General features: G+C 49.9%; 1 protein-coding gene across 9 annotated transcripts in view; it reads left to right on the plus strand.

Annotated features, from left to right (window-relative positions):
• PRDM11 (PR/SET domain 11) overlaps positions 1 to 25,660 on the plus strand; it is a 75,630-nt gene that overhangs the window by 40,131 nt on the left and 9,839 nt on the right. For 6 of the 9 annotated variants that reach the window (XM_081153162.1, XM_081153165.1, XM_081153163.1 and 3 more), the window contains 3 exons: positions 6,130 to 6,197; positions 20,793 to 20,980; positions 24,902 to 25,528. In XM_081153162.1, coding sequence (XP_081009288.1) covers positions 6,130 to 6,197; positions 20,793 to 20,980; positions 24,902 to 25,528 — 883 coding nt within the window. Of the gene's footprint in view, positions 1 to 6,129; positions 6,198 to 9,902; positions 10,325 to 13,284; positions 15,512 to 20,792; positions 20,981 to 24,901; positions 25,529 to 25,660 lie in introns of those variants that run through there. The other 3 variants (XM_081153169.1, XM_081153168.1, XM_081153167.1) reach the window with 2 other exon arrangements.

Below are 25,660 nucleotides of genomic sequence, written 5' to 3' on the forward strand. Positions count from 1 at the left end.
AAATAGAGTGTACTTAGAAGGGAAAGTGGAAGGAGATGCTAGAAAAAAGTTACTTTCCCCCTGTTCTAAGAAGTTATGGATCTTAAGATACTCTTGATTCAATGTCAGCTCTTTCCAGGAATAAAAATATGTACCTTGATCCTAAGAGTCCTCTTAACCCCAGAAACATTTAATAAGCTCGGCTTGTATAACTATTTTATAAATGCTGGTAGTTTAGTTTGGGGATCACAAACAAAACCAAAGATTCCCCTGAAAATGTAATATGCTAGCAAACCAGTCCTGGCTAGAACTGAGTTGTGATTCTCAAAATCTTTCTTTTGGAACCAAAGTAAAGGATGAAGAGCTATTCTGAACTGTCAGCAATTCCCACCCAAACCGGCTCCTAACTTGGCCTTCTTGTCTCCTGAACATTTCTACAGTAGCGCTGTTGCTCACTTGTGTTGTGCTCAAGTGACTTTTTTTTTTTTTTAAATATATCTTTATTGATTTCAGAGAGAGGAAGGGAGAGGAAGAGAGAGAGAGAGAAACATCAATGGTGAGAGAGTCATTGATCGGCTGCCTCCTGCCCGTCCCCAGCCTGGGGATGGAGCCTATAACCCTGCATGTGCCCCGACCGGGAATCGAACCCCGATCTCTAGGATCCTAGGTCGATGCTCAACCGCTGAGCCACACCCGGCTGGGCTCAGGTGACTTTTAATGTTTGCGGGGGTCCCAACATTATGTTAATTGTATTCTAATGTTATTTAAAAAGGAATAAACCTAAACCTAGATAAAAACATTTCTTATAGCGTTTAAACAACTATAAAACCAAGACAGATTTACAAATATAAAATGAACAAGAACTACACAAACCAATAGAATTCAAATTTACAAAGTCAATCTAACGTGTTGGATGATGTTTTCCTGGAACTAAGTTGCTGTTTACAAGATGGATGTGGCAGTGACGACTGAGACAGATTCTTTGGCCTTTGGCATGCCTGTGCTCATGTGTGCCATGTGACATCTTCATTTTCTTTGTTCGTCTCTATTTGAAACACTGGGAAATCATTTGTTAGTGCACCTGCCATGATGTTTCTTGGTCTTTTCTTTGCCCAAATGCATCGTGTGCATCTTAAGTTTGCATGTGGTCTTTCTTCCCAGGCTAATGTTAAGCAGTAAAAACTAGTTGTACAGTCAGCTGTTACTGTGTAACAAGCTACCTCCAAATTCAGTGGCATAGAACAGGGGTCAGCCAACTTTTTCTGTCAAGGGCCAGACAGTAAATACTTTAGGCTTTGGGGCCCATACAGTGCATTGTCACAACTACACAATTCTGCCATGGTAGAGTGCAGCCATAGGTGTGGCGGGGTCTAGCAAAAATTTATTGATGGATACTGAAATTGGAATTCCAAATAATTTTTACACTGCAAAATAGTCTTCTTTTGATTTATTTTTAGCCACTGGAAATGTACAAACTATTCGTAGCTGGTGGGCCATACAAAAACAGGTGGCGGGCTGGATTTAGCCTGCAGGCCATAGTTTGCTGAGCCCAGTGTAGAATAACAATTATTCTTGCCCATGTGTGTGCTGGTTGACTGTGGTTCTCCTGATTTAGCTGGGCGTGGCTGGGCTGCTCGGCCTCCAGCTTCAGTCCAGGGAGTGTGGCTCCTCCCTGTGGAGCCAGGTGTGCTCCACGTGTGCTTGTTCTGGACCCAGACTGAAGGGGTAGCGGCTCCCTGGGAAGGCACTTCTCCTGGCCAAGGCAAAGGTCCCAGAGGGCAAGCCCATCCTCACAAGCACATTTCAAGGCTTTGCTTACATCATGTGTGTTAACATCCCATTGGACAAACAAATCACCTTGCTAAATCCAAGTTCAAGGAGCAAAGAAGTATTACAGTCCACCTGTAAGACAGTCTACTGCAGAGTCATCAGGCCAAGAGTGACAGGGAGGGGCGAGAACTGGGGCCAAGAGTTCAGTCTACCACAGGTGCCCACTCAGTCATAGCACAGTACTTTTGTGTGGATGGAAATCCCATGGTTATTCCCTTATGCTGATTTTTTTAAATGAAAACATTGAATTAACAATTCTTAGAATCTTCGGATCTTGAGACTATATCTAAAAACCCTAGGTTGAGAAACACTAATTTCTAATAAACTTCCTTACTTTAATAATAGGGAATTTGGGGTGTTCTGGTGTTTGGAAATTCCTCCAGAAAAGGTCTTGTCTGATCTACACTCCTGAGCCTAATTTAGCACCCCTAAACCCCGGTGGGTCTTCAGCAAATGCTAGGTAGGGTTGTTGCGTGATGACTACAACACAATAGCTGCCATTTATTGGGCACTAAAAGATTTGTGTGTCTTAACTCTGCATCCTCACAACCATACTGAGTTAGATATTATTATCCCCCTTTTACAGATTGAGAAACTGGGGCTTTAAGGTCCAGGTTACTTGTCCAGGGCTACCCAACTAATCATGGGGCCAGGACTTCAAACCAAAGCTCAAGCTTCCAATCTCCAGCCCCAGATATGAATATCTCAGTGAACCTGATCTTCCCCACTAATGTGGGAACCTCCTGTTTCTCTAGAGAATACTTTTCAAGCTGATGGTATGAGACTGCTTCCTTTTTCTTATCTGATTGCTGCTGATGAATATTTGGCAGATTTTATTTTTTTAACAGGTTTATCAAGATATAAGTCACATACCATACAATTCACCTATCCAGAGTGTGTAATTCAATGGTCTTTAGTATATTCACAGATATGTGCAACCATCACCACTAATTTTAGAACATTTTCATCACCTCAAGAAGAAATGCTGTCTTTTAGCTGTCACCCCACCTCTTCTCCCTGCTTTCTCCTAGCCCTAGGCAACTACTAATCTACTTTCTGTGCTGGACATTTCATATGAATGAGATCATACAGTATGTATCTTTTGTGATTGGCTTCTGTCACTTTGTTGAATGTTTTCAAGGTTCATCAGTGTTGTAGCATGTATCATTTTTTATGGCTGAATAATATTCCATTGCATGGACATACCACATGTTGCTTATTCATTCATCTGTTGATGGACAGTTGGGTTGTTTTCACCTTTTGACTATAATGAATAATGCTGCTATAAACACTTGTGTACAAGTTTCTTTGTGGGCATATGTTTTCATTTCTCTTGGGTAGATACATACCTAGGAGCAGAATTGCTGGGTCATACAGTAACTCTGTGTTTAATCTTTTGAGGAACTGCCAGACTATTTTCCAGAGTAGCTGGACCATTTTACATTCCCACCAATAATATATGAGGGCTCTGATGTCTCCACATCCTTGCTGAAATTTGTGGTTATCTGACTTTTTTTATTCTAGTCATCCTGGTGGGTGTGAAGTGGCTTTGTAGAGGTTTGGTTTATTTCTCTGCTTTTTTCCTATCTTTTGCTCATTTCACTGAGGGAGGCAAATGAAGAGCTGCCCATAATGGATGTGCAGGTCGTTTACTAAAAAATCTGTGGAGTACTTTTCACACCAGCCTGTCAACTGCTTCACTCGGCAGTGTTAATCTGGAAGACCCTTCAAATCTAGAGCATGATATTGAAAATTTATTTCTATTTAATTTCTCTCCAGCCACAAGCCCATTTGAATTTGCAGAATGGGCAGAATCTCCTGGCTCTCTCCCCTACCCTTGCCCCAGGACCCTGCATGTAAAGGCATGACTAAGAGACAGGTTTCGTTCTTGCCCCAGGGCTCATTTCACCTGCTCCACCAGCAGCCAGATTCATTATGAAGAGTGAAGCCAAGTGTGTTCGGCTTAGGGGGTGGTTTGTCCTGAGGCTGGTTCGTAGGCAGGGTGCCTTTTACAAGCAGAGCACCGGGACCTGGGAAGGGAAACGCTATCTGAGTTGGTCACAGGGCTCTGGACTCAGACATTCCAGCCACTTTTGGGAAATGTGTCTGAGCAAGTCACCTGTTCTCTCTGAGCTCTAATTTTCTTTTCTTTCTTTTTTTTTAAAAAACATATCTTTATTGATTTCAGAGAGAGGAAGGAAGAGGGAGATAGATGATGATAGATGATAGATGATAGATAGATAGATAGATGATAGATAGATAGATGATAGATAGATAGATAGATGATAGATAGATAGATAGATAGATAGATAGATAGATAGATAGATAGATAGATAGAAACATCAATGATGAGAGAGCCATTGATCGGCTGCCTCCTGCATGCCCCCGACTGGGGACCGAGCCCGCAACCAGGGCGTGTGTGCCCCAACTGGGAATCGAACCCCAATTTCCTGGATCCTAGGTCGATGCTCAACTGCTGAGCCACGCCCGGCCCAGATGAGCTCTAATTTTCAAATCCATAAAGTGAGGTTGCACAATCTAACAGAACAAAGAGAGTTGTGAACATTAATGCCTGTTGCACGCCTAGTCAGTAGCAGGTGCTGAGCAGATCACAGTAGCTTTATTATCTTCAGTTAGCTTCACATGGGTTTCAGGAAAGTCGGGGGTTGTGAGCGAAATTACAGAATGTGAAACCTGGGTGTAGAATTTGGGATTGCAGGTAAACATGCCTCATTTACCAGGTCTCCAGGGCTTTGTTGAAATTTGATAAAAGATAGTTTTAGAATGATAAAAGAAAGTACTAATTCCATTATCAGTTAAACGGGGAAAGGAAGGGTTAGATCATGGTTTTTGAGTCACCTAGGAAGTTTACTTATATATCAGTATTCATAAAATGCTCTGCACATTTGAAGGGACCCCCTTCCCTTGCCAAAGCCTGTCCATGGACACTAGTTAGGAACCCAGGCCTGAATCATCTCAGAGGCCTCCTTCCAGCTTAAGTGTTCTTCACTCTGTTTCTGGGTGTAGCAGATGCCAGAGTTCAAGTTCGCATTCAGGCCAGCCTCTTTATCTCTCTGCTCTCCTGTTTGCCAGATTGGGAAGTTGCTGGAGAACAGAGGTGATGCTGTCTCCCTCCTGGGGTTCTGGGAGCATCTGAGATGTGATATGTGAAAGCACTTTGTCAATGGTGGATGGCCTCATAAATCATTTTTGTAAGCACTCTGCTCTAAGACGAGGTGTAGGGCTGAAAAACAGAATGTTTTATGAATTTGATGGATTCCTGGAAATTTGCAAGCAAATCAGGTTTTTGAACATCCAGTCTCTGCAGCATCCAGTTATGTCATTTAGGGGAGGCCAACAGTGAATCCTCGATTGTGGCAGACATTCTGTGGCAAAGTAGAATATTCCTTCCTATTAAATGCATGTTCACATAGCAAATTTGCTCGAACCAGGGGAAATGATGGGAGCTCATAGGGGATTCCAGGACATTTCTGGTTGATTCTGGCAAGGTCACTCGGGGGAGCTTGTGGGTAGCGTCCCTCATTCGGCAGAGTGCTTGAGAGCATGGGCTATACTGGCAGAGAACCGAGTTTGAACTCCAGCTTCCCCATGCATTTCCTTTGTGGTCTCAGGCAAGTTATCCAACAACCCTGAACCTCAGTTTCCTAATCTGTAAAATGGGGATAATAGTAGCTACTTCATAGAGTTGTGAGAATTCATGAGACAGAGTACTTGTCACCGTGAAATTGCTCCATGAATGTCAGCTGTTGATGTTTTATTATTGATTCCTTTATTAATTATTACCATGGTCAGAAAGAGCATTCTGGTGTATGTGGACCATGTTTGACCCAGGGGGCCAAAACTCATGCTTTTTTCATATTATTTGCTGAGGATCTGTCCACATACCATCTTAGTTTTAGACAGACTTTTAGAGGTCATTTAGGACAGATTTGCACTGAGTGGAGAAATCCTTCCTTCAGCCTCCTGGACAGAGGGTCATCCAGCTACTGCTTAAATTCTCCTAGTAACAAGGAGCTCACCACCTCACAACATCTGCATCTTCTAAGTACACGCTGGTCCTGGTCCTGCCTCCCCAGTGTGGAAGGGATGGGGTGCGGGGGGAGAGAGAGAGAGAGCTGAATTTTACTGTTGCTGGCCCAAGCTCGGGGTCGAGCCCTGCAGCCGTGAGGGCATTGTAGCAGGAAGTTTCTGTGTGGTAGCAGATGAGGCCAGGCCCGGGGCCCTCGTTTGGGGAGGAGCCCAAGAAGATGAGAACCCCCTCCAGAATGGCCCATTCTAGACTCTCTTTTTGTCTTCCAGATTGTGGACAAGAACAACCGCTACAAGTCCATAGACGGGTCAGACGAGACTAAAGCCAACTGGATGAGGTGAGTCCTGCTCTCTGCTGATTTCCCGGGAGCCTTGCCTAAGCTCTGGACAGAGGCCAAGGGAGCATGCTGGGCCTGTGGGGTCTCCAGTGGTGGAGGCCCCTGAAGCCCCGGGACTGCTGTTCGCAGGGTTTAAGAGGTGTCTAGCTCTAGGCAGCCCTCTAGCTCCCCCAGTCTTCCATCAGGGAGCTCTGGAGGAGGCCTGTGGCCAGAGCGGCGGGTTACAGGGACCCGTAGAGACTGCACACTTCTCAGCATGTCTGGAGTACCCAGGCCCCTGGCTCCCGGCAGCATTCCCACACGGGCAGTGGACTGTCCCTCCACCGAGGACTGTGCCACCTCTCACAGGGCAGATCCTGCTGGAGTGGTGCCAGACTTACCCCAGGGCAGCCACAGCAGTTGTTTAAATGGCCCCATGGAGGAGGAGGATTCCCGCACAGTCTAGCTCAATTTTTGATGGTACTTGTAGCCCAGGCATGAGTATTCCCAAGAGTGGCCTTACTGCAGTCCAGTGTTTGGGACAGAAGTTTGTGCCAGAAGGATCCTTCATGGCCAGCCAGGGAGAGCAGGAGACTGGCCAGGGTTGCCCAGAGGCAGCTAAGCTGAGCTTGGAAATCTGAAGGTTCCCCTTTCCGTTCTAGGCTGCTGGTCTGTGCTGTGTGCCAGGGCCCCGCAGGTGGGCTCTGTGGGTGGGTGTGGGAGGTCTAACTTGCCTTGTTGCCTTTTTGGTGGCCTCTTTCTGGGACTTGGGGAGTGTTGACGGGGGTTTGGATCTGGGTTAGGAGGGAACGGAGGCCTTGGATGGCATCTGTGCAGTTCTGTGACTCGTGGAGACTGGAGCCTGAGAGACTGTGCTTGGAGGGAGGGCAGTTAGGGACTTCCTAAGAGGAAGTTTGCTGTATTTAAACTATGAGACTTTCTAAGCAAATGAGGAGAAATCGGTTTGAAGTGGGGAGGCTGTGACATTGTCTCCTGTCCCCTTTGTGGTTTCACTGCCTCCCTGTGCTCCCCACCTGAGAGCCTCAGCCATACCCTGAAAGTGGCTCCAGGAAGGTGATCCACACTCCTAAATGCCTTCTCCTTCCAGAGCTCTGGGTGCAGGTCAGCTCAGCACATGCAATTTACCACCTGTTGCTGAGCACCTACTGGGAGTCAGAGCCCATACGGGGCGCCCTGCCCTTCCAGCCCTCCCAGGACTCACGTCTTCCAACACTGAAATTGCTTTTTCTGAAACAGTTGTTGAGTGGAGGCCCAGACCATGTGCTGCAAGGGCCCAGATGAAAGAGGAGGGGCCTTTGAACTGAGCCTTCAAAGGGGCCAGGATCTTGTTTGAAGGCACTGTGAGCAGAGACACAGAAGTGGGGGCAACATGGCCGGTGGGCCATCAGGTGGCTGCACGCTCAGGCCCCTGGCCTGTGCTCCTGTTCCTATTGCTGTAGTCTGGCTTCGGCAGGCGAAGGAGTGTGGGTCTGAGAGCTGTCTGGTGTCAGGCCTTCCTGCAGTCACTTTCAGAAACTTTGGCCTGTAGAGCTGATTCCAGAAGTTCCACTTTTCTACCCATCTTTGACCTTCCAGCTGGGGAATAAGGCTTTACCACAATTCCAAAGAAGGGGGTTCCTCGTCTAAGCTAAGCAGGCAATTATCCATCATCCCAGAGAGTCTGATTTACTTGGGCTGGGAGTGAGCCCAGGGCATTGGTGTTTTTTAAAGCTCCCTATAGTAATTTTAATGCGCCGCTAGTGTTGAGAACCACTACCCTGTACCAATCTTAATGCCTCAGGAGTAAACTGAGGCCCAGAGCAAGGCAAGGCCATGTGGTCAGTGGCTGAACCTGGACTTCTGGGCTAGTGTTCTTTCTGCTTGTGCATAGAAGCTTCCTGAGCCTTGTATGGGGCGGGTTCTGCTACCACTATCTTGCCTGCATGGGATCTGTCCCATTCCTGCTCCAGGCTTCATTCTGATCTAAGATGACACCAAGGTAGTCACAGCTGTAGGGCCCTCATCTCACTGAAGGCTCCAGGAGTGGGTGGGGCTGGGTATGTGTCCCACTGCCGTGGAGATGCCCCTCTAGCGGTGGTTGGAGTGGAGAGCCAGCTCATCCTGGGAACACTCCTCCCCTCTTAGTGTGCAGCTGCCATCTGTACAGCTCCTTCTCATTTGCAGACTGTCACTTGTACTGTCACAGCCTAAGGTCTTCAGAGAATCTAATGGAGGCAGTCAGTTTCTTCAGATAAGTAGTGGGCCGGAAAGAGAATGGGCACCCACATAACGAGCACTGCCTCTATGACAGCCCTGTGCTAGGTACTCTACATTCATGAAATCAGTGGTCTACGCCCAGGGGTTGTTTGGCCGCCTGGGGTATTTGGCAGTCCCTTCACGCATGTTTGGCTGTCACAATTCTAGGGGTAGGTGCTACTGAGTTCTCTTGGGCAGAAGCCAAGGATGCCGATTAACCTCCTATACTGCCCAGGGAACCCCTTCCTGACTAACAAAGAATTTGTCAGCCCCAAATACCAACAGTGGTGAGATTGAGACACCCCTGTATTCAGTCCTTTTGGTGGCCCTAGGAGGTGGCACTAGGATCACCACCCTTGTTTTACAGACACAGGTTTGCAGAGGAGACTCAGCCTCTAGTCCCAGGTCTGTCCGAGTACAAGGCCCAGGCCTCGGCCTTCCTCTCCTAGTGAGAGGTGAAGGGTCTTTGTGCTCTTCGCCTCTTGTTGAAGTTTTGGCAGCAGTCAGAGAAGTGAATCAGGTCCCAGGTCTCCCTCCATATCCTGAGTTCCTGTCTTGGGTGGGTCTTTGGGCACTAGTTAAAGGGTAGACAGAACCACACTGTGGAGACTGAGTTCCAGAGCCAGAGCAGGTGCCAGGCCAGAAGGGCGAAGGGCCACACTGTCCCCTTGCCCAGGGCCCCTGGTTGCTCAATGTAGATGAAAGTCGAGGTCACTCCTGGTTTCCATCAAAATGGAACTCGTCATCTGGTGGGCACTCATGAGCTCCTCATGTTGTACCCATGAGCTGCTAGAGAGCCACAGCAGCCTACACCCAAAAGGAGCAGCTGCCAGCCAGCACTCCAGTTGGAGGGCAGCCTCCACACAGCCAGAGGTGGGGACGTGGTGGGGACTTGGAAGCAGGGGATGGAGAAGAGAGCCACGGGACAGAATAAGTTCTCTGTGACTATACCCTAATTCTGGGCATCACCAGCAAGGCCATATGCCATGGAAGGCCACTGTGAATAGTCTCCCTGTTTAATTATTCTTCCTCCAAGACATTTATAGGGGCCATGGAGGAATCCTCACCCAGTAGGCATCCTTTGTTCCTGTTCAGGACTTTAAAGCTCTTTTACATCCCTGTGCCTCCCCCCTTAGGAAGATCCCCCTAGGTTGACGTGGTTGTTATTCCCTTTCCGGGTGGGGACAGTGGGCTGGGAGCAGCTGAGTGAACTGCCCTGGCCCGCACAGCTAGTCAGAGGTAAGGCAGGGCCTGGAACCGGCGGCGGGCTCAGCCCAGTGCCCCCACTCGTGTGCGCCGCTGCGTGGCTTCCTGCCTCAGGAGTAGGAGGAGGGTGTAGTGGTGGTGAGCTGGTGAGGGCGCCCAGGTGCCTCCTGGCTCCCCAGCTGGGGGCCGGCATTAGGAAGGAGGAGGACCACCCACGTTGACGGTCATTTACCCAATTGTGCTTTGTGGGATATTCAACCCAAGGAATGTGGCACCCCTGGCCGATCGTAAGCGGAAGCCCAAGTTCTCCAAGGAGGAGCTGGACATTCTGGTCACCGAGGTGACCCACCACGAAGCTGTTCTCTTTGGGAGGGAGACCATGCGGCTGTCCCATGCCGACAGGGACAAGATTTGGGAAGGCATAGCTCGGAAAATCACCTCTGTGAGCCAGGTCCCCCGCTCCGTCAAGGACATTAAGCACAGATGGGATGACATGAAACGGAGGACCAAGGACAAGCTGGCCTTCATGCAGCAGTCCCTGTCGGGCCCCGGGGCCGGGGGCCGGGCCCCCACCATTGTGCTCACTGCCCACGAGAGGGCCATCGAGTCAGCGCTGCTCTCGGCCCGTTCTGGGCACAGCTTCCCCAGGGCAGAACTGGATGGCACCGACAGCCCTTCGACCAGCTGTGAGTACCACTGTCCCCCTCCCCAGGCTCCTTCTGCTCGCTCCCTCACCGCCTCCTTGGTGGTCCCCATTCACTTGCCTGCTCCATCTCTCTTTTGTCCCTCTCTGTCTCACCCATCTTTCCATTCTTCCCTGCCTGTCCCACTCTGTCTTCTCCACCCCTTTCCGTTCATTCAATCTAGAATATTTCCTGAACACTGCGCCGGGAGTTGTGTATAAAATCCACACCGGCCCTGCTCTTGGGAGTTCCTAGACTCGTGGGAATAGACAAACTTTAAGTAAATAATCACACAAAGAAATTGGTAATGAGGGACCAGTACGAGGAGTCCTGAGGGCTGACTTCACGGGCACGTGACCTGTGCCACCACTTGTGACCTGGGCTCCATGCTGAGTTAAATACTCAGCTGCTACTTTCCTGACACTCATAATAGTTTTTGAGCACAGCATCCTGCATTTTCATGTTGCATTTGGCCCTGCAAATGATGTAGCAGCCTTGTCTGAGAACGGGCTCTCCACCAGGGACTGGGGAAGGCTCCCAGGAGAGGCAGCTGAACTGAGATGCAGAGGGTGAGTAAGAGTTAACCAGGCCAGTGACTGCGTGGGGCGCAGAGGAGGGGAGGGGAGGGGAGGGGAGCGCCTCACAGGCAGAGAACAGCATGTACAAGGCCCCGCATCAGGAAGGCGCTTGGCACGTTCCAGGAACAGAGAGGAGCCAGGGAAGCCCAATGGAGCAGGCGAGAGGGAGGGGGAGGGGGCATGAGAGGAAGCCAGCCAAGTCTTCAGGGCCCAGGCCACAGAAAGATCAATTCTCTCTCTCTCTCTGTCCATTCCTAACGTCTTTATTTCTGTGTTATTTTCTGCCTTCTCTCACGTCTCTCTGCACTCTGTGTCTTGCTGCCTGCCCTGAGCTCTCTCTGTGCTCAGTGTGTCCCCTCCCTATCCATACCACCCTCATGTCCTCCTCTTCTCCCTCAGCACTTGTTTCCCTCTCTCCCTTGTGTCTCAGGACAGACTTTGACTCCAGGGGCTGGGGTGCTGCCAGGGGCTGAGGTGCAGATCTCCTGGCCCAGCCCTATGTGTTTCTAGCTGGGGCTCACCAGAATGGGGAGCACTTGAGGCCCTTCTGTGCTAGAGGTGCACCCCCTTGGGTTCTGGTGCTGCACACGCCCCCACCTCCACCCTCAACTCCAGTCCCAACTGGAGGTCATCCGGCCTCTGAGAGATGGAGCAGGGCAGGAGGGCTCCAGAGAAGCCAGCTGCTGGCTAGCCCATGGGAAGGTGGTTTACAAAGACCCGGCCTTTCCTTCCCAGGCCCCTTGCTATTGGGATCTGCTAATTTCCTGTTTGGCTGGGGCTCCTGACAGGTGGCCATTCAGACTTGGGTTTTTAGAACTGAGAAGGAATGTGGAGACCATCTAGTCTAACTTCCTCGTTACCCAGATGAGGAGGCATCTAAGTTCCAGAAACAGAGGGGTCCCCAGGACCGAGACTCAAACCCGGGCCTGCCAACTCCCTGTATATCAGTATTCTGCTAAGTTTCAGGATAATTCCACCCAATTATGAGAAAAAGATGGGGGCCCAGCACCCCGTGAAGTTTGTTTCCTAAATCCTGCCCCATTCATGGCTCTATCTCCCCGAGAGCAGAGGTAATGAGGTTACCAAATGTGCCCTGGGCTGGGCTGGGCAGGGGGCCCGGGACCCTCCACTGCAGGCTGGGCCAGCCCTCCCTTCCTTCCCCACCAGTCCACCAGCTGTTACAGTGCTTGGCCAGGGGCTCGGTGGAATGAGGCCCTGGAAGGGAGGGAGCAGCATCACCTCAGCCCTGCCTGTTTCTTCCAACTCCACTGTGCCAGAATGGGTGGCCCCGATTCCAGAGGGATGGCCGCTGGCCCACCAAGAGAGATGAAGGGCACTAGGCTTTTAGTGGGCCTCATGCTGGCCCACAAGAGGCCCCAGGGCCCTGGAGAGGCATCCAGCTAGGGGCAAGATGAATCTGCTTGCCTTCCCATCACCTCCCCTGGGTATAGTTCTGAATTGAGCCCCTCAGGTGCAGGTAGGGTCAGCCTGTATATTTTTATTCCTGCCTTGGGAAACAGCGTATAACCTGATCACAAGAGAGCTGAGACCGGTGTGAGACCGGTGTGGACCTCTCCATGTGACTGGTGTCTCTCTGATGGTCTGTGTGTGCCATCGGACACTCTTGGGTAGGAGGGATATATCTGTCCAGGTAGCCTGCCTTGAGAGGCCAAGGGGGACATCAGGGCTGGTGGTAGATGTCCTGCTCGGCACTTTCTGGGTTTGTCTGTTCTGGGTCTCCATCCCTTGCCTCCCTTCTCCAGCTTGTCAATATTCCCCTCCCCTCTCGTGTGACTTAAAGTTGCAGATTCCAGCAAGGCCACAAGGTGGCCCCAAACAACTCAGAAATAGCCTCATGGAGGCTGGGACTCAGAGTGGCATCATAGGACCTTTTGGCAAGTGTCCCTCTGTCATCTTTGCCAAGTGCCTTTGCGTCTGTTCTCTGTGTAGTCTTCTTAACAACTCTGCTAGTTAGGCAGGTGGTTGGGGCGGTAAACAGAAGAGTGGTTATCTTTGCTTTGCAGAAACTAAGTTACAGAGAGATGAAGAGGGAGATTGGTTTGACATGCTGTCACTAACGCTGGGGTCTCCAAGTCCCCTGACCTGGGCTCTGTCACACTAGCCTGTCACTATTCCTGTGAAAGGAAGGAGACCTGGGCACTGCTTATGCTCATACCTCCCCCGGGGGCCTGGCCTGCATACTGCAGGAACTTGGGGAGCAGGTATTTCTCCATGGGTGGGTGGGCAGTGGGCATGTGCTGAGCTAGGCTGAGTGGTGACGGGAGGGAGATGCTAGGATAATTGGGAGGGGGTGGGATCCAAGCCCAGGGCTGCCCCCTTCTCCCTGTTGTAATTGTTTGCCCTTCTTTGTTTCTATTCCCCAAGATGATGAAGATGAGGAGGTACCCGGGCCCTCGAGGCAGGCTATGCGGGTGTCCCTGCAGCGGTCACTGGAAGAAGAGGCCCGCCTGGCCAGGCCCACCCTGCTCCGCTCCTCCTCCTCCTCCGACCAATCCGAGACAGTGGGCCCTAAACTAGAGACCCTGCCCAGGCCCTCACCCCAGGCCCAGGCCTCCTGCAGGACCCCTCGGCCACACCCCAGCCCGCCCAGCATGGGCCTGGACTGGCAGCTCCTCCACGCCCACGCCCAGCAGACTGAGATGTTCCAGCAGTTCTGCCAGGACCTGGTAACCGTACACCGGGACATGGCAAACAGCATGCATGTCATCAGCCGGGCCATGGCCGAGCTGACCAGCCGTGTCGGTCAGATGTGCCAGACGCTGACGGAGATCCGGGATAGCGTTCAGGCATCTCAGCGGGGGCCAGATGAAGCAGCCCCCACAGGCTCTACGCTCCAGGCCGAGGCTCCCCCACCAGAGCCCCCACAGGCTCCCCCAGCACCAGCCCCAGCACCAGCCCCTGCACGGACTACCAGGTCTCGGAAGAGAAAGCACAATTTCTAACCTGGCCAATCTGCACTAAGAGGAAGAGAAATGGAGGAGGGGTGTCCGGCCTTGAGACAGGAGCCGGTCTCTTATGTCCAGGTCTGATGACCCCTGTAGGATTTTGGGGGGACTATCATCTCACCAAGTTCAGGTCGGCTGCCCTGTGCTCTAACAGAGCATGTATTCAGCCCTACTCTCTCATCTTTGGCAGATGCTCAAGATGCAGGAAAAGCTCCCTGCTTGATGCTTGCTTGGCCTGGAGAGTCAGCCTCCTCTTGGTCTGCACCCCGTGGCAGCAGGCCTTGTAGGGAAGGTGGGAGCAAGCATGGGAGCATCTGAACGGAACCCTGCTTTCCATCCTCAGGGCTGCCACATCAGCCTCCCAGGCCCTGAATCTGCTGCTTTCAGAGGGGGTGAGGCCTGAGGATGGGCGAGTGGGGCCCAGCCCTTCCAGGAGGGGCCTGTCCTCCCCTCCCCCAGGGCTCTGACCCTGGCAGGCGGTGCCCCTGCCTTGGCCTTCCGCTTGCACTCCTGTGTGCGTGTGCTCAGCTGCTGTGCTTGCCTGTGGTGGAGTGGGGAGGACAGTGGGGTGACGCCAGGAAGGCGAAGACTACCTGGTGTTCTTGGGGAGAGCACTGGATGCTTTTCCCCGCACCTGCAGGCACGTGATCTCAGTGGGTTCTCAGGACAGCCGAGAGGCAACCAAGTCGGGTATTATCCTCATGATTGCTATCATCATCCGCATTTCATAGATGACAAATGACACAGTAGTTGCGGGGAGAGAGGCAGGACTAGAAGCCAGGTCTGGATTTTTCCAGCTCTGTCGGAGGCCAGATCTGGATGGGAGGGGCGCTGCTTTTTGCCCACCCTGCCTCAGCTCTCCCAGGTGTGAGTGGGAGGCAGCAGCAGTATTTAGGAGGTGAGTGCACCCACCTCACCCTGGCATGAAGGCCAGTGGCTGGGGGGAGGCAGGGCCCAAGTCTTGGGATCCAGAAGGAAACCTCTCTTCTGGCTTCTGAAGGAGCCCAAAGCCCAGAAGAGCTCCTGTCCCTTCCAGGTTACAGCATGCCTTGCCTCTGCTTGCTTGGGCTGCATATGCATTAGCTACACATATCTGTAGCTTCATGTTTCGTTTCGGAGTCTGGGGAGAGAGCCGGGTTCTTAGAGTTAGGGAGGGACGTGGGGGTGGCAGGTGCAAGCTCAGCTCTGACATGGGTGCACCTCAGCTCTGTGTCCTCTTTGCTCCTTGGCCCAAGACTGACCCTGGCAGAAACTCTCATACCCCAGCCCTCCACCCTCCCACGCCTGTCCCCTAGAGCCATAGTGGGGCTGGGAGGACTGCTATACCCAGTGCCTGCCTGGCCATTCCTGGAGTGCTGCTTCTAAACCTAGACCAAGCTTTGCCCCTTGTAGGGGGAATGGAGGGTAACTGCACCATCCCCGTGGCCTTGGCTCCATCTCCCCATTCTCTGGTTCTTTGGGGCTTCCTGCTTCCCCAAACTGAACACTCCCCCGTCTGACAGCCCAGTGGCCTGATTATTGCCTGGCATTGCCCTCCCCTCCGATGCTGGAATCAAAGATTGCCTTCCCAAGTATTTTTGTTAAGATGGCAATAAAAAGAAATTGATCTAAAATTTTGAACACACCCAGTCTCCAGGATCTTTCTTTGGTGTGTATTCTCTTTCTTCGCTTCCTGTGAAAACCTCAAGGCCTCCAAAGCAAGGGTTAGATGACCGAAGGAAAGCGTGCTGGCAAGAGGCGCCCAGGTGCTCCTGGCATTTCCTGGACCCCATTGCTCTCAGATGCCCCATATTCACAACCACATGGGGCCCTTGGAGGAAAGGAAAGGAACTGAAGGGCTGAAGGAGGCAAAGCATCCACATATGAAATCATTCGGCTATATTTAATTTCTCTGCCCATCAAAAGTGAGATGTTGCTAAATGAATTTTACTACTTGTTCCCCAAAAGTAAATTAGTGGCCCTGAAAAAAAAAATCACCATTTCTGGCAGGAGACTCCAGAAGGGTCAGGGGCTATCCATTTGTCATGTACTTCAGGGACCACCCTGAGGCATAAGCTTTTTTAGATACCTCCCCACTGATCCGGGTATCTTTCTGTCACAGGCAAGGCCCTGCCCATGTAGATCTGAGGCTTCTCAAAGGAGCGGAAGTGGCTTCCTCTGGCTCCTCTTGGGGGTCTCCTCAGCAGGGAGGGCGCCTCCTGACAGGTGCATTGCGTTGGCTTAGTGCCAGTCACACAGAGTGATCCTCCCAAGCAGGAAATCCCCAGGTCCTGATTAAAGATACTTCCCCTTTCTGGAAGATTCCATTGGAATCTAGGTCATCCTTTGCCATTCTTGGCCAAAATGCATGGCCATGAAATCAAGACAATCCAATATTCAGGAGATGCAAAGATGCTGTGAAACCAGGCCTAGGGTCTTTTCCACCAAGGTCAAGGTACTAAACAGTGACCGATGGGCCTCTCCCTCTGGTCCTGAGAGGGAAGGGGTCAAGTTGGAAGCAAAGGGGACAGAGAGATGAAAAGACTGGTCAACTTTGGATGGAAAAGATTTCAGTTTCTTTTTCTTAGCTTCAGTGGGGATTGTGGGGCTAGCAGGTCAAAACAGGAAGGTGAAATGGGGCCAGTGGATGGAAATGAATGGCCAGCCAATTTCAACTTGAGGTAGGAAAGGCCCTTCAAAGAGTCTGAGGCCTCTAGCCATGCCAGGGGCCAGCTATGGGTGGCCATCTGATGGGTGGATGCATGATCCAAAGACCCTCCCAGCCCAGAGACCTAAACGCATGTGGGAACAGAGCCCAATGTCTCCTTGGTCAGTCTTTTCCCATTTCTGCCTCCATGACCAGTGCAGCTTCCTTGCCACCAGAGACATACCCATTGAGCAGCGGTGTTTGAGCCTGGCCTTCATCTGTTCCTTCCAACACAATGGATGCCCCGTGGGTTATTTTCTCTCTTGAGTTAGAACTGGTAGTCATTTCCTGACCCAGCTAGAAAATATGGTGCACTTGATAAGACTCAGTGGGTGAGGTCTTAGAAATGTGGTCTTAGTGCCCATCTATCCTGTACCCAAAGAGGTCAGAATAAAAACAATCCATTCTCATCATGAAAGGTTCGGTCCAGAACACCCCCCCCCATCACTACCACCCACCCCTTGATTGCTCCTAAGGTCCTCAACTCTGGCTTTGATTTGAAAGGCTATCAAGTGAGCACTGATATTTGCAGAGCAGTCTGTTACGCATTCTCCACCCCCTTCTGACATACCCTGTGCCTTCTCTCCAACAAGGTAGTGATCTGGAGACTCAACAAATAGATTTTCACAGCCTGGAAGCCTTCTGTTCCAGGAAGGGCTCGTGCTCACCCGTGGCCATGGAATGGGACAGGCATGGTTCTCCATAAAGGAATTGTCATGTGGGGGCGGACAGAAGGGTTCTGGGAGCGGATCAAGCCATTAGGTGTTACTGTGAAAAACTTAAAAGGGCGGACCTGACCGAGGTACAGTAATCGATGTTGAGACTTAGCTGGCTCCACGTAGCTTGACCTTGGAAATCATATAGCGTAAACATCTCAGGGGGATGGGTTATTACGATTCACTAAGAGGTGTCATATATGTCGTATTTCAAATGCCGAGTTTCAAAACAACCAAATGCAATGAGATGCTGAACAAATTCTGATCTGTCTTTGAAGCTACATTGTGATTGATACAAAGATTTATTGTTCTCTTCTAGATTGATTCTTGGTGGGTAGAAAAACACCAGGAGGTGGAAAGGGAGATTGACTTGATGTCTAAATGTTCTGACTTCAGAAGTTGCTCTTTAAAAGAAATCCCTGGTAGTAAGGGGTTCCTCATCTCTTTTAAAGTTGAGTGCCAGGGAAAAATAATTCCAGTCTTTAGAGCTTGATGGCTATTTAGAAACTGAAAAAGGAGAAGACTGTATTCTTTCCTTGTGTTTTCTTTCCTGTGAAGAAAAAGATGAATGAATGGTTTGCAGTCCGTATCTGGGAGTAGGAAAGTTTGGGTCCACCTCAGTCCTGTTCTATGCTAACCACGAGGCTGATTAATTTTTGATGTCAAATCCAAGACTCATGTTAAGTCGGAGACTGGAAAATATTTTGCACATTCAGAAGCCATCTCAGATATGGAGAAAAGGCAGACTCCTGCAGTTGGAGAGCTGAGATTGGGGAGCATGAATTTGGAAAGAGCTCTCCTTTCCCTGAATTCTTAGTTAATAACGACATGGCTGGGCATCACAGAGGTCACAGTATTGTCTTCACAGTTCAGGGCGACCCACATTCCTGTCGGATGTTGACAAGAACACAGGTGCGTTAGGCTAAGATCCTGGACAAAAGCAAGTTCTGGGATCTAGGCGCCGTCAATCTTGCGCGCTCCACACCCTCCCAGTGGAGCTCACGACTCGCTTCTCAAATGGGTGAAGCAGCCAAAGCTAGTGTCCTTGTCCCATCCTCCTGGGGTCTGTGCTGCATCCTGTTGCCACAGTGGATTGGCCCCTGGGCTCGAGTGCTCCCCCTCATAAGGTCGCGTCCTCCAGCAGAGCAGAGCGCCCAGGGGCCTGTCCCGACGGGAAAGGGCAGGATGCACTTAAAGGGCGCTACGCCTGGGGCACTGCGAATGTCCATCCCCTATGCTGGCCGCCATGACTGCCACCACTGCCACCCCACTGGAGCTGGCATTTGTGTACATCGTCTCTTTTTTTAGGGGGTGGGAGTGGGAGTAACAAGAATAATTGCTTACTAAGGAAAACTGGGAAAGGACAGAAAATTACAAAGTAGATCCACCTATAATGGATAATCACTGTTAAAACTTTGGGATGTTTCCTTTAGGGTGGTTTACTGAGGCTTGTTTCCAAAGCCTCCTGGAACCACTGAATAAATAGTTTTCAGGACTGCTATTGCCTCTGCGTTATATCAGGCCACTCCCCGTGTCATGGAAGATGCTTCGAAAACGTTTCTCTCTGGATGAGCAACATTCCATTGCATGAGGCCACCTGGTTTATTAGATCATTTCTCCAGGGGTAGACATGAGCTGGTTTTGCTTTTGCACTGTTAGAAACCATACATGGGCAGCGTGGTGGGACGCAGTTGGCCTATGTGGTCCATGTGTTATTGTTCCTTTTTTAAATTTTTCAAAAATTGTGGCAAGATACACATAAGATAAAATCTACCCTTTTAACTGTGTTTGAGTGTACAGTTCATTGGCATTAAGGACATTCACACTGTTGTGCAGCTATCACCTCCATCCATCTCCAGAGCTCTCTTCACCTTCCCCATCTGAAACTTTATACCCATTAAATACTAAGTCCCCATTACCTGCCCACACCCCCCCCCGGCCCCCGGCAACCACCATTCTACATTCTGTCTTTATGAATTTGACTACTCATATGAGTGGAATCCTACAGTATTTGCTGTTTTGTGACTGGCTTATTTCACTTAGCGTGTGTCATCAAGGCTCACTCATGTAGCCTATGTCAGAATCTCCTTCCTTTTTATGGCTGAATAATATTTCGTTTGTATATATACCACATCCTGTTTATCTAATTCATCCATTAATGGACACGTGGGTGGCTTCCACATTTGACTATTGTGAGTAATGCTGCTGTGAACATGGGAGCACACATACTGGTTCGAGTCTATATTTCCAATTGTTTCCCAAAGGGTTGTGCCAGTTTCTTCTCCACCATTAGTATAGAGACCCTTTTCTTGCCACTTTTACCAATACAGATATCACCATTTAAAAAGAATCTGTGCCAGTGAGACAATGTACTACTTTGCGTCTCTTATTACTGATGCTGATGTTTTGCATATGTTCATTTTCCATTTGGATTTTTTCTGTGAATTATTGTTTTCCTAGATTGCTCCAAATGTAATTCTTTAGACTATGCCAATTGGACAGACTTTGGTTTCTTCCCTGGCTTTTGAGATAACTCGTCATAACCTAAAGAAAAGGAGTTTATTTTTTACTACAAATTTCTTAGATGCTGGTGTAGCACAGAACCCTAAAACTCCAAATAATTTCCTCTTCCCCTTTTGGTCTGTGCACCTCCACTTCTCTGCAAATGTTGTGTCAGCTCACCTTCTCGAGGTGAGTGAAATTCAGGTTGATTGTTAGAACTGTCACTTCAGGGATAACGGGTGAGGGCCATAGATTCTGAGGGTTTGACAGAGCTTTAAAGGTAATCTGGGCATTGCTGAGTGGGTGCTTTACGTGCCCACACGGGAACCATGAGCTCTCGTGGAATAGACCTCAAAGCTCCATCTCCCATTTATTAGCTATGGGACCTTAGGCAAGTCACTTAGCCTCTCTGAGCCTCAGTTTCCTTACCTTAAAATAAGTTTGATTAACCAGTGGTTAACCTTTCCTTGCCTTCCTCTTCTGTCCTCATTGGACCCCCTATTTTTAAAGATTTTGATCTTTAGCATTTATTAATTGATCTCTTGGGCACCCTCGTCACCTGGGTTATTTCTGCTAGGTTTTGTGAAATACTGAAAACGGTTCAAGGACCCCTCCCTTACCACCATCAGAGGCCTGCAGGTGTTGGGGGACCCCTGCGGTTAAAAGCTAGTGGAAAGTAGATGATCTGTCAGTTTTCCTATCACCTTTCTATCTGGCATTGAATCTTATATTTAGCAGAACCTGGGAGGTAGGCGGGTAAATGTCATTTCCAGTCTCAGAAAACAGAGATTCTTAAAGGTTCAGAGTCTTGCTCAAGGTCACACAAACAGTGATGTTGAGACAAAGGACGGACTCCAGCTGGGGTTCCTTTCCTTGGAAGGGCAGCTGCCCTGTAGACTTTTGCATAAGTCCACATGCTGATGGCTTTTTAACCACTGTCACTGGCCCAACACCATGTCCAGAACCAGCAGGCACTCACCAAGGAGTGGCCCATGCATTCTCATTTGTCCCCCTCGCCCCCAGGTACGTGGTCATCTCCCGGGAGGAGAGGGAGCAGAACCTGCTGGCGTTCCAGCACAGCGAGCACATCTACTTCAGGGCGTGCAGGGACATCCGGCCCGGGGAGCGGCTGCGGGTCTGGTACAGCGAGGACTATATGAAGCGCCTACATAGCATGTCCCAAGAGACCATCCATCGCAATCTGGCCAGAGGTGAGTGCCCACCCTCTAGGTGAGGGCCATGCCTGCCGCCACCGTGCCCCATGGGAGGCCAGGAATGCTTCTCTAGAAGCGTCCTAAGAAAACCGATGGGAAATTTAGTACGCCAGCAAAGGGGAGACCCAGAGGGCGAACAGATGGTCCAGGTCTGAGCAGCAGCTCTGGGCAGGGTCGTGGGCACCACTTACCCTCCATGAGAAACCGTCTCAGAAACCCTATTACGTATAAATGTATTATTATACATTTCAGTGTATCAGGGAGAGAGGCAAGTCCCTAAAGCCAAGTACATAAATTTTAATCAAAATTGATCCTATTTCCCCACCTCAAATTGATAGAAAGATGTTGTAAACTGCCACTGATGCAGTAACAGGTAACAGGTAACATTTACTAAGGACTTAATATGTGCTCAGCAGGTGTTCTATGGTGTCCCATGAAATCATGACATCAGTAGCACCCACTTGTACCCATGCTGAGAGAATTAGCTGGATAATACACATTTGGAACAATGTCTACCTTGACTGTTGTAAGCCCTCAATTGTAGACTTTTAATACTAACGATTCATGTGGATTATTATTCCCATCTTACAAATGTAGATAAATACAGCGACTCACCCAGGGTTGTATGGCTGGGAAGGGCAGAGATGGGCTTCTAACTCATATGTGTCGGAGTCCAAGGTCTAAGCTCTAACCTATAATGTTCTGTGGTCTCCCAGACAAAACTAGTTATTTCCCTGCTTCCTCCTGGTCTCATTCCTGGAAGTCCTAATGCTCTGTTATAAAAGAACAGTATCTATTAGAACAAGAAGGTTGGAGGGAGGTAACCTTAGGTGTGTATGGTGACCTGGTGGGTGAGATGTCCATCTAGGCTCCATTTAAATGAGTCATTTAAAAATGGCTTAAAATACTTCCAGTCACTAGCCCTTTGCCTCTTTACTCCACCCTCAGCCTGGCCAGGGCAAACTGGTGAATCCAAGGCTTTCTTTCCACGGGACCTTCCTTACACTAAAACCATACATTCAAAGACCCAGAGTCCATTTGGTCCCAGGAACCAAGGCTACCCCAGACCCCACTATATCATATCTCTGACCAACCTACTTGGAAATACAAGCTTCATTTGGAGTATGAGTGGAGAAGATGAGAGGGGGGTGAGAGTGGCCCACTGAAATTAAGCTATCTTTAAAAACAAAACACCAAAGCAGATTGTGGACATTGAGTGCACAGCGGCTGCCTGACTTGGTAAAAGGTATCTGGTGATTGGATGGGCAGTGAGAAGAGGCCCAGTAGACACACTCATCTCTTGTCTTCTTCGGATCTGGGGGTTGGGCACATGCTGGTTTCACCTGGGAAGGCATGTTTCCATGATGAGATCGCCATGGTTTCCATTTGACCTCTGGAAGTGCCTCATGTAAAAGCATCTGATACATTGTAGGTGCTCAGTCTTTGTTGAATGGATAAAAGAAGAAACAAATGAAGACAGCCAAGAAGTCTCCAAAAGAATCATACCACCAGAAGAAGAGAAAATCAAGAAAAGTCATATTTGAGGACACAGGTTCCATCCTTTGGCATAATCTTCTTGAATTCTGGATTTGTAATGTCCCTTTTTCCCCAGTGTCTTCTCCAAAGCACTTCAAGCTGCTTCATACTCAGAGAGCCCTAAGACCCAGAGGGAATGCTCAGAGAAGGGAGTGAGCTTTTAGGAGTGGCTCAAAGGAGCATGGCAGACTTGACATGAGCTACACCTAGACATGTGAAGACATGGGAGGAAGGAGTGTCTATTCTGACCAGGCTGAGAAGTAGGAAACAGGAAGGAAGCCGAAAGCCCCCATGGGGCAGGGCTAGGGCAGTAGGCAGGCTCGGTCCTAAAGTCCTCGGGAGCAGTCGTGGAGCTCAGTGGCCTTTAGACGTAGTGTCTCTGCAGCCTGTAGCTTTGGCAGACACTGGTAATCAGTAGTGGTGTCTTAGATCTGCATGCCAGTCCTGCTCAGGAAGGGGCACCCCCCCCATGCTCAATCACTTAAGGTCTTGCATGGAAGGAGGCTTCTTCGTAATTGGAGGCTGGAGCCCTGATAAAGGCCAGAACATGAAATATTAGTCCTTATCAAGTAAGGACATTAGTTGGTGCCAAGAACTGCTTCCTGAAGAGAATATAAATTATTTCTTTGTGGTTACCTTTTAAGAATAGGAGTATCTAATGCATGTATTCAAAGAATTTATGGTATTTGATCTACTTTGAGTCACTGATTTACTTGACGTTTTCTCCATGTTTTGTGGAGGCTTTAGTATCAATTGCATAATGCTTAAAGGTCTTTTTTGACCCATGAGTTTTCTAGAAGCTTTGAGTACAAAGAGGTCTCCTGCTCATCCTAGGACATCTGAATGACCATGTCTCTTTGCAGAGTAGCTTGAGGAATCCCTGGTGATGAGTAGTCTTGACCTCCAGGCATCCTCAGCTATTTGCTGCCTGATTGGTCCACGAGAAAGTGAAAGGGTGGTCTGTCTTTTAGAGATTCTGAATGGGCAGATGTCATCTCTAATCTGTACAAACATGTTGCATTTTTAAAAGTTCTCTTCATCTCCACCCTTTCCACCCCTCGGCTGTTATAGAAATGCAGCCTGCCTGAGTTTCAGGAGCCATGAAGATGAGATCATGCCCTAAGCATTCACATGAAGACAGAAAAGGGGCATCCTAAATAGGTTACTTGCTTTTGTGCTGTTACCTGTAGGAAATCTGGAGTGACACATGGGCCAGGGCACAGCACCCCATGTCTGTTATGGGAAGCCAAGGCCTGATCACAGCATGGACCATCTGATTTGCACATAGAGGTCCCTTGGCCTTTCCTCGGAGGCCTATATCAAATGCAGCTATCAGAAGCCTAATTACAACATATAAATGGGTTAAGTTTTGCTCAGTCACATCTCCGAGTACCTGCCCCTGATCTAGGAAGCCTTTAAGGTTTCCTAGCTCCACAGGCTGCTGTAAGGACCTTCTGAGGACTCCCCTCTTAACACCTGTCCCCCCACGCAGTGCTCGCACTTCTGTAGCAATTTATGAAACTATGCCAGCCAGTGTAAAGATATGGCTAAAATAATTCATTCTTGGGGAGCTCACCAAGGTTTTTTAAGTCATTTACACGATAGAAAGAAATAGAAAAGGAAGCATCCTTTGCATTGTCAGGTAAGGAAGCAGCTGTATTTTGAGAATGCCTTGGGGTCGGTGTGGCCGTGTTGTTCTACCTTGCTGGAGGCTGCCAGCTTGGAGCTGTAGCCACCGACGGCGTCCCATCTTGCATTGTCTTCCTGCCTTACTCATCATACTTTCTCACACACTCCTAGTTTTCTGATAACTGGGAGAAATAGAAAGGACACTTGCTCTAGGAGGACTTCACCCTAAGTGGGTTGTCCTCAGAGTGTGAGGGAGGAGGAAGGAGTGGGACTCAGTATTTCGTGTGTACCTTTTACCAAGTCGAAGCAGCCATCTTCTAATTGCTAGGGTTGGACCAGAAGCCTGGGGGGGTGGGGATCCACCCATCCGCACTTAGCTCTCAGGAACGTCACCGCCCATTCATTTGATGGAGCAGGGTGTCATCTTCTAGGGCGATAGGATGGCAAGTACCTTAGAAAGAACTTCCAATTACCCTCCCCCATAGCATTCTCTCAACTGATAAATGCAGAGCTTGTATGTGTAAGGCTCCGCTGAAACGGTCTCTTTAAAAAGAGTTCTCTGCTTTTTTGGGTCCTGTGATCCCATGACCTACCAAGGGATCGGCCTCTCCCTTTTTGTCACACCTGCCCCACGAGGCCAGGCCCACAGGGATGTGTCAAGCGACTTCCTAGCTGGAGGCCTGCTTTGTTTTCTGCCTGTTTCTCCACTGGGGGCTTTTCCCCCCTTCCTCACACCCTGGTTTTCCTTCCTAGGAGAGAAGCGGTTGCAGAGGGAGAAGTCTGAGCAGGCTCTGGATGACCCAGAGGACCTGAGGGGTCCCATTCACCTCCCCGTGTTGAGACAGGGCAAAAGTCCCTACAAGCGAGGCTTTGATGAGGGGGACGTGCACCCCCAGACCAAGAAGAAGAAAATTGACCTCATTTTCAAGGATGTGCTGGAGGCCTCACTGGAATCTGCGAAGGTGGAAGCCCATCAGCTGGCCCTGAGCACCTCGCTGGTCATCAGGAAAGTCCCCAAATACCAGGGCGATGCCTACAGTCGCTGTGCAATGACCATGTCGCATGGCTTGCAGAATGTCAGTCGGACCCAGGGGGAAGGGGACTGGAAGACCCCCCAAGGGGCTTCTACGGAGCCAGGCCCCTTGGAGGATGAAGAAGAGGAGCCTTCATCATTCAAGGCCGACAGCCCTGCCGAGGCCTCCCTTGCATCCGACCCTCACGAGCTTCCCACCACCTCCTTTTGCCCTAATTGTATTCGCCTAAAGAAGAAGGTTCGGGAACTGCAGGCAGAGCTAGACATGCTTAAGTCTGGGAAGCTTCCTGAGCCCCCGGTACTGCCAGCACAGGTACTGGAGCTCCCAGAGTTCTCAGACCCTGCAGGTAAGTGGGTGTGGATGAGATGTTGACAGTGGGCAGTGTGAGGGGGCCTGGTGCTCCCTGCTGGAGCCACCTTCGGGGAAACCTGAGGCGGGTGACTCGGAGGTGAGCTCTGGCCACAGCCAGCGCCTTCAG

The sequence above is a fragment of the Miniopterus schreibersii genome (genome assembly GCF_964146895.1).
Source record: "Miniopterus schreibersii genome assembly, chromosome: 12".
Lineage (NCBI taxonomy): Eukaryota > Metazoa > Chordata > Mammalia > Chiroptera > Miniopteridae > Miniopterus > Miniopterus schreibersii.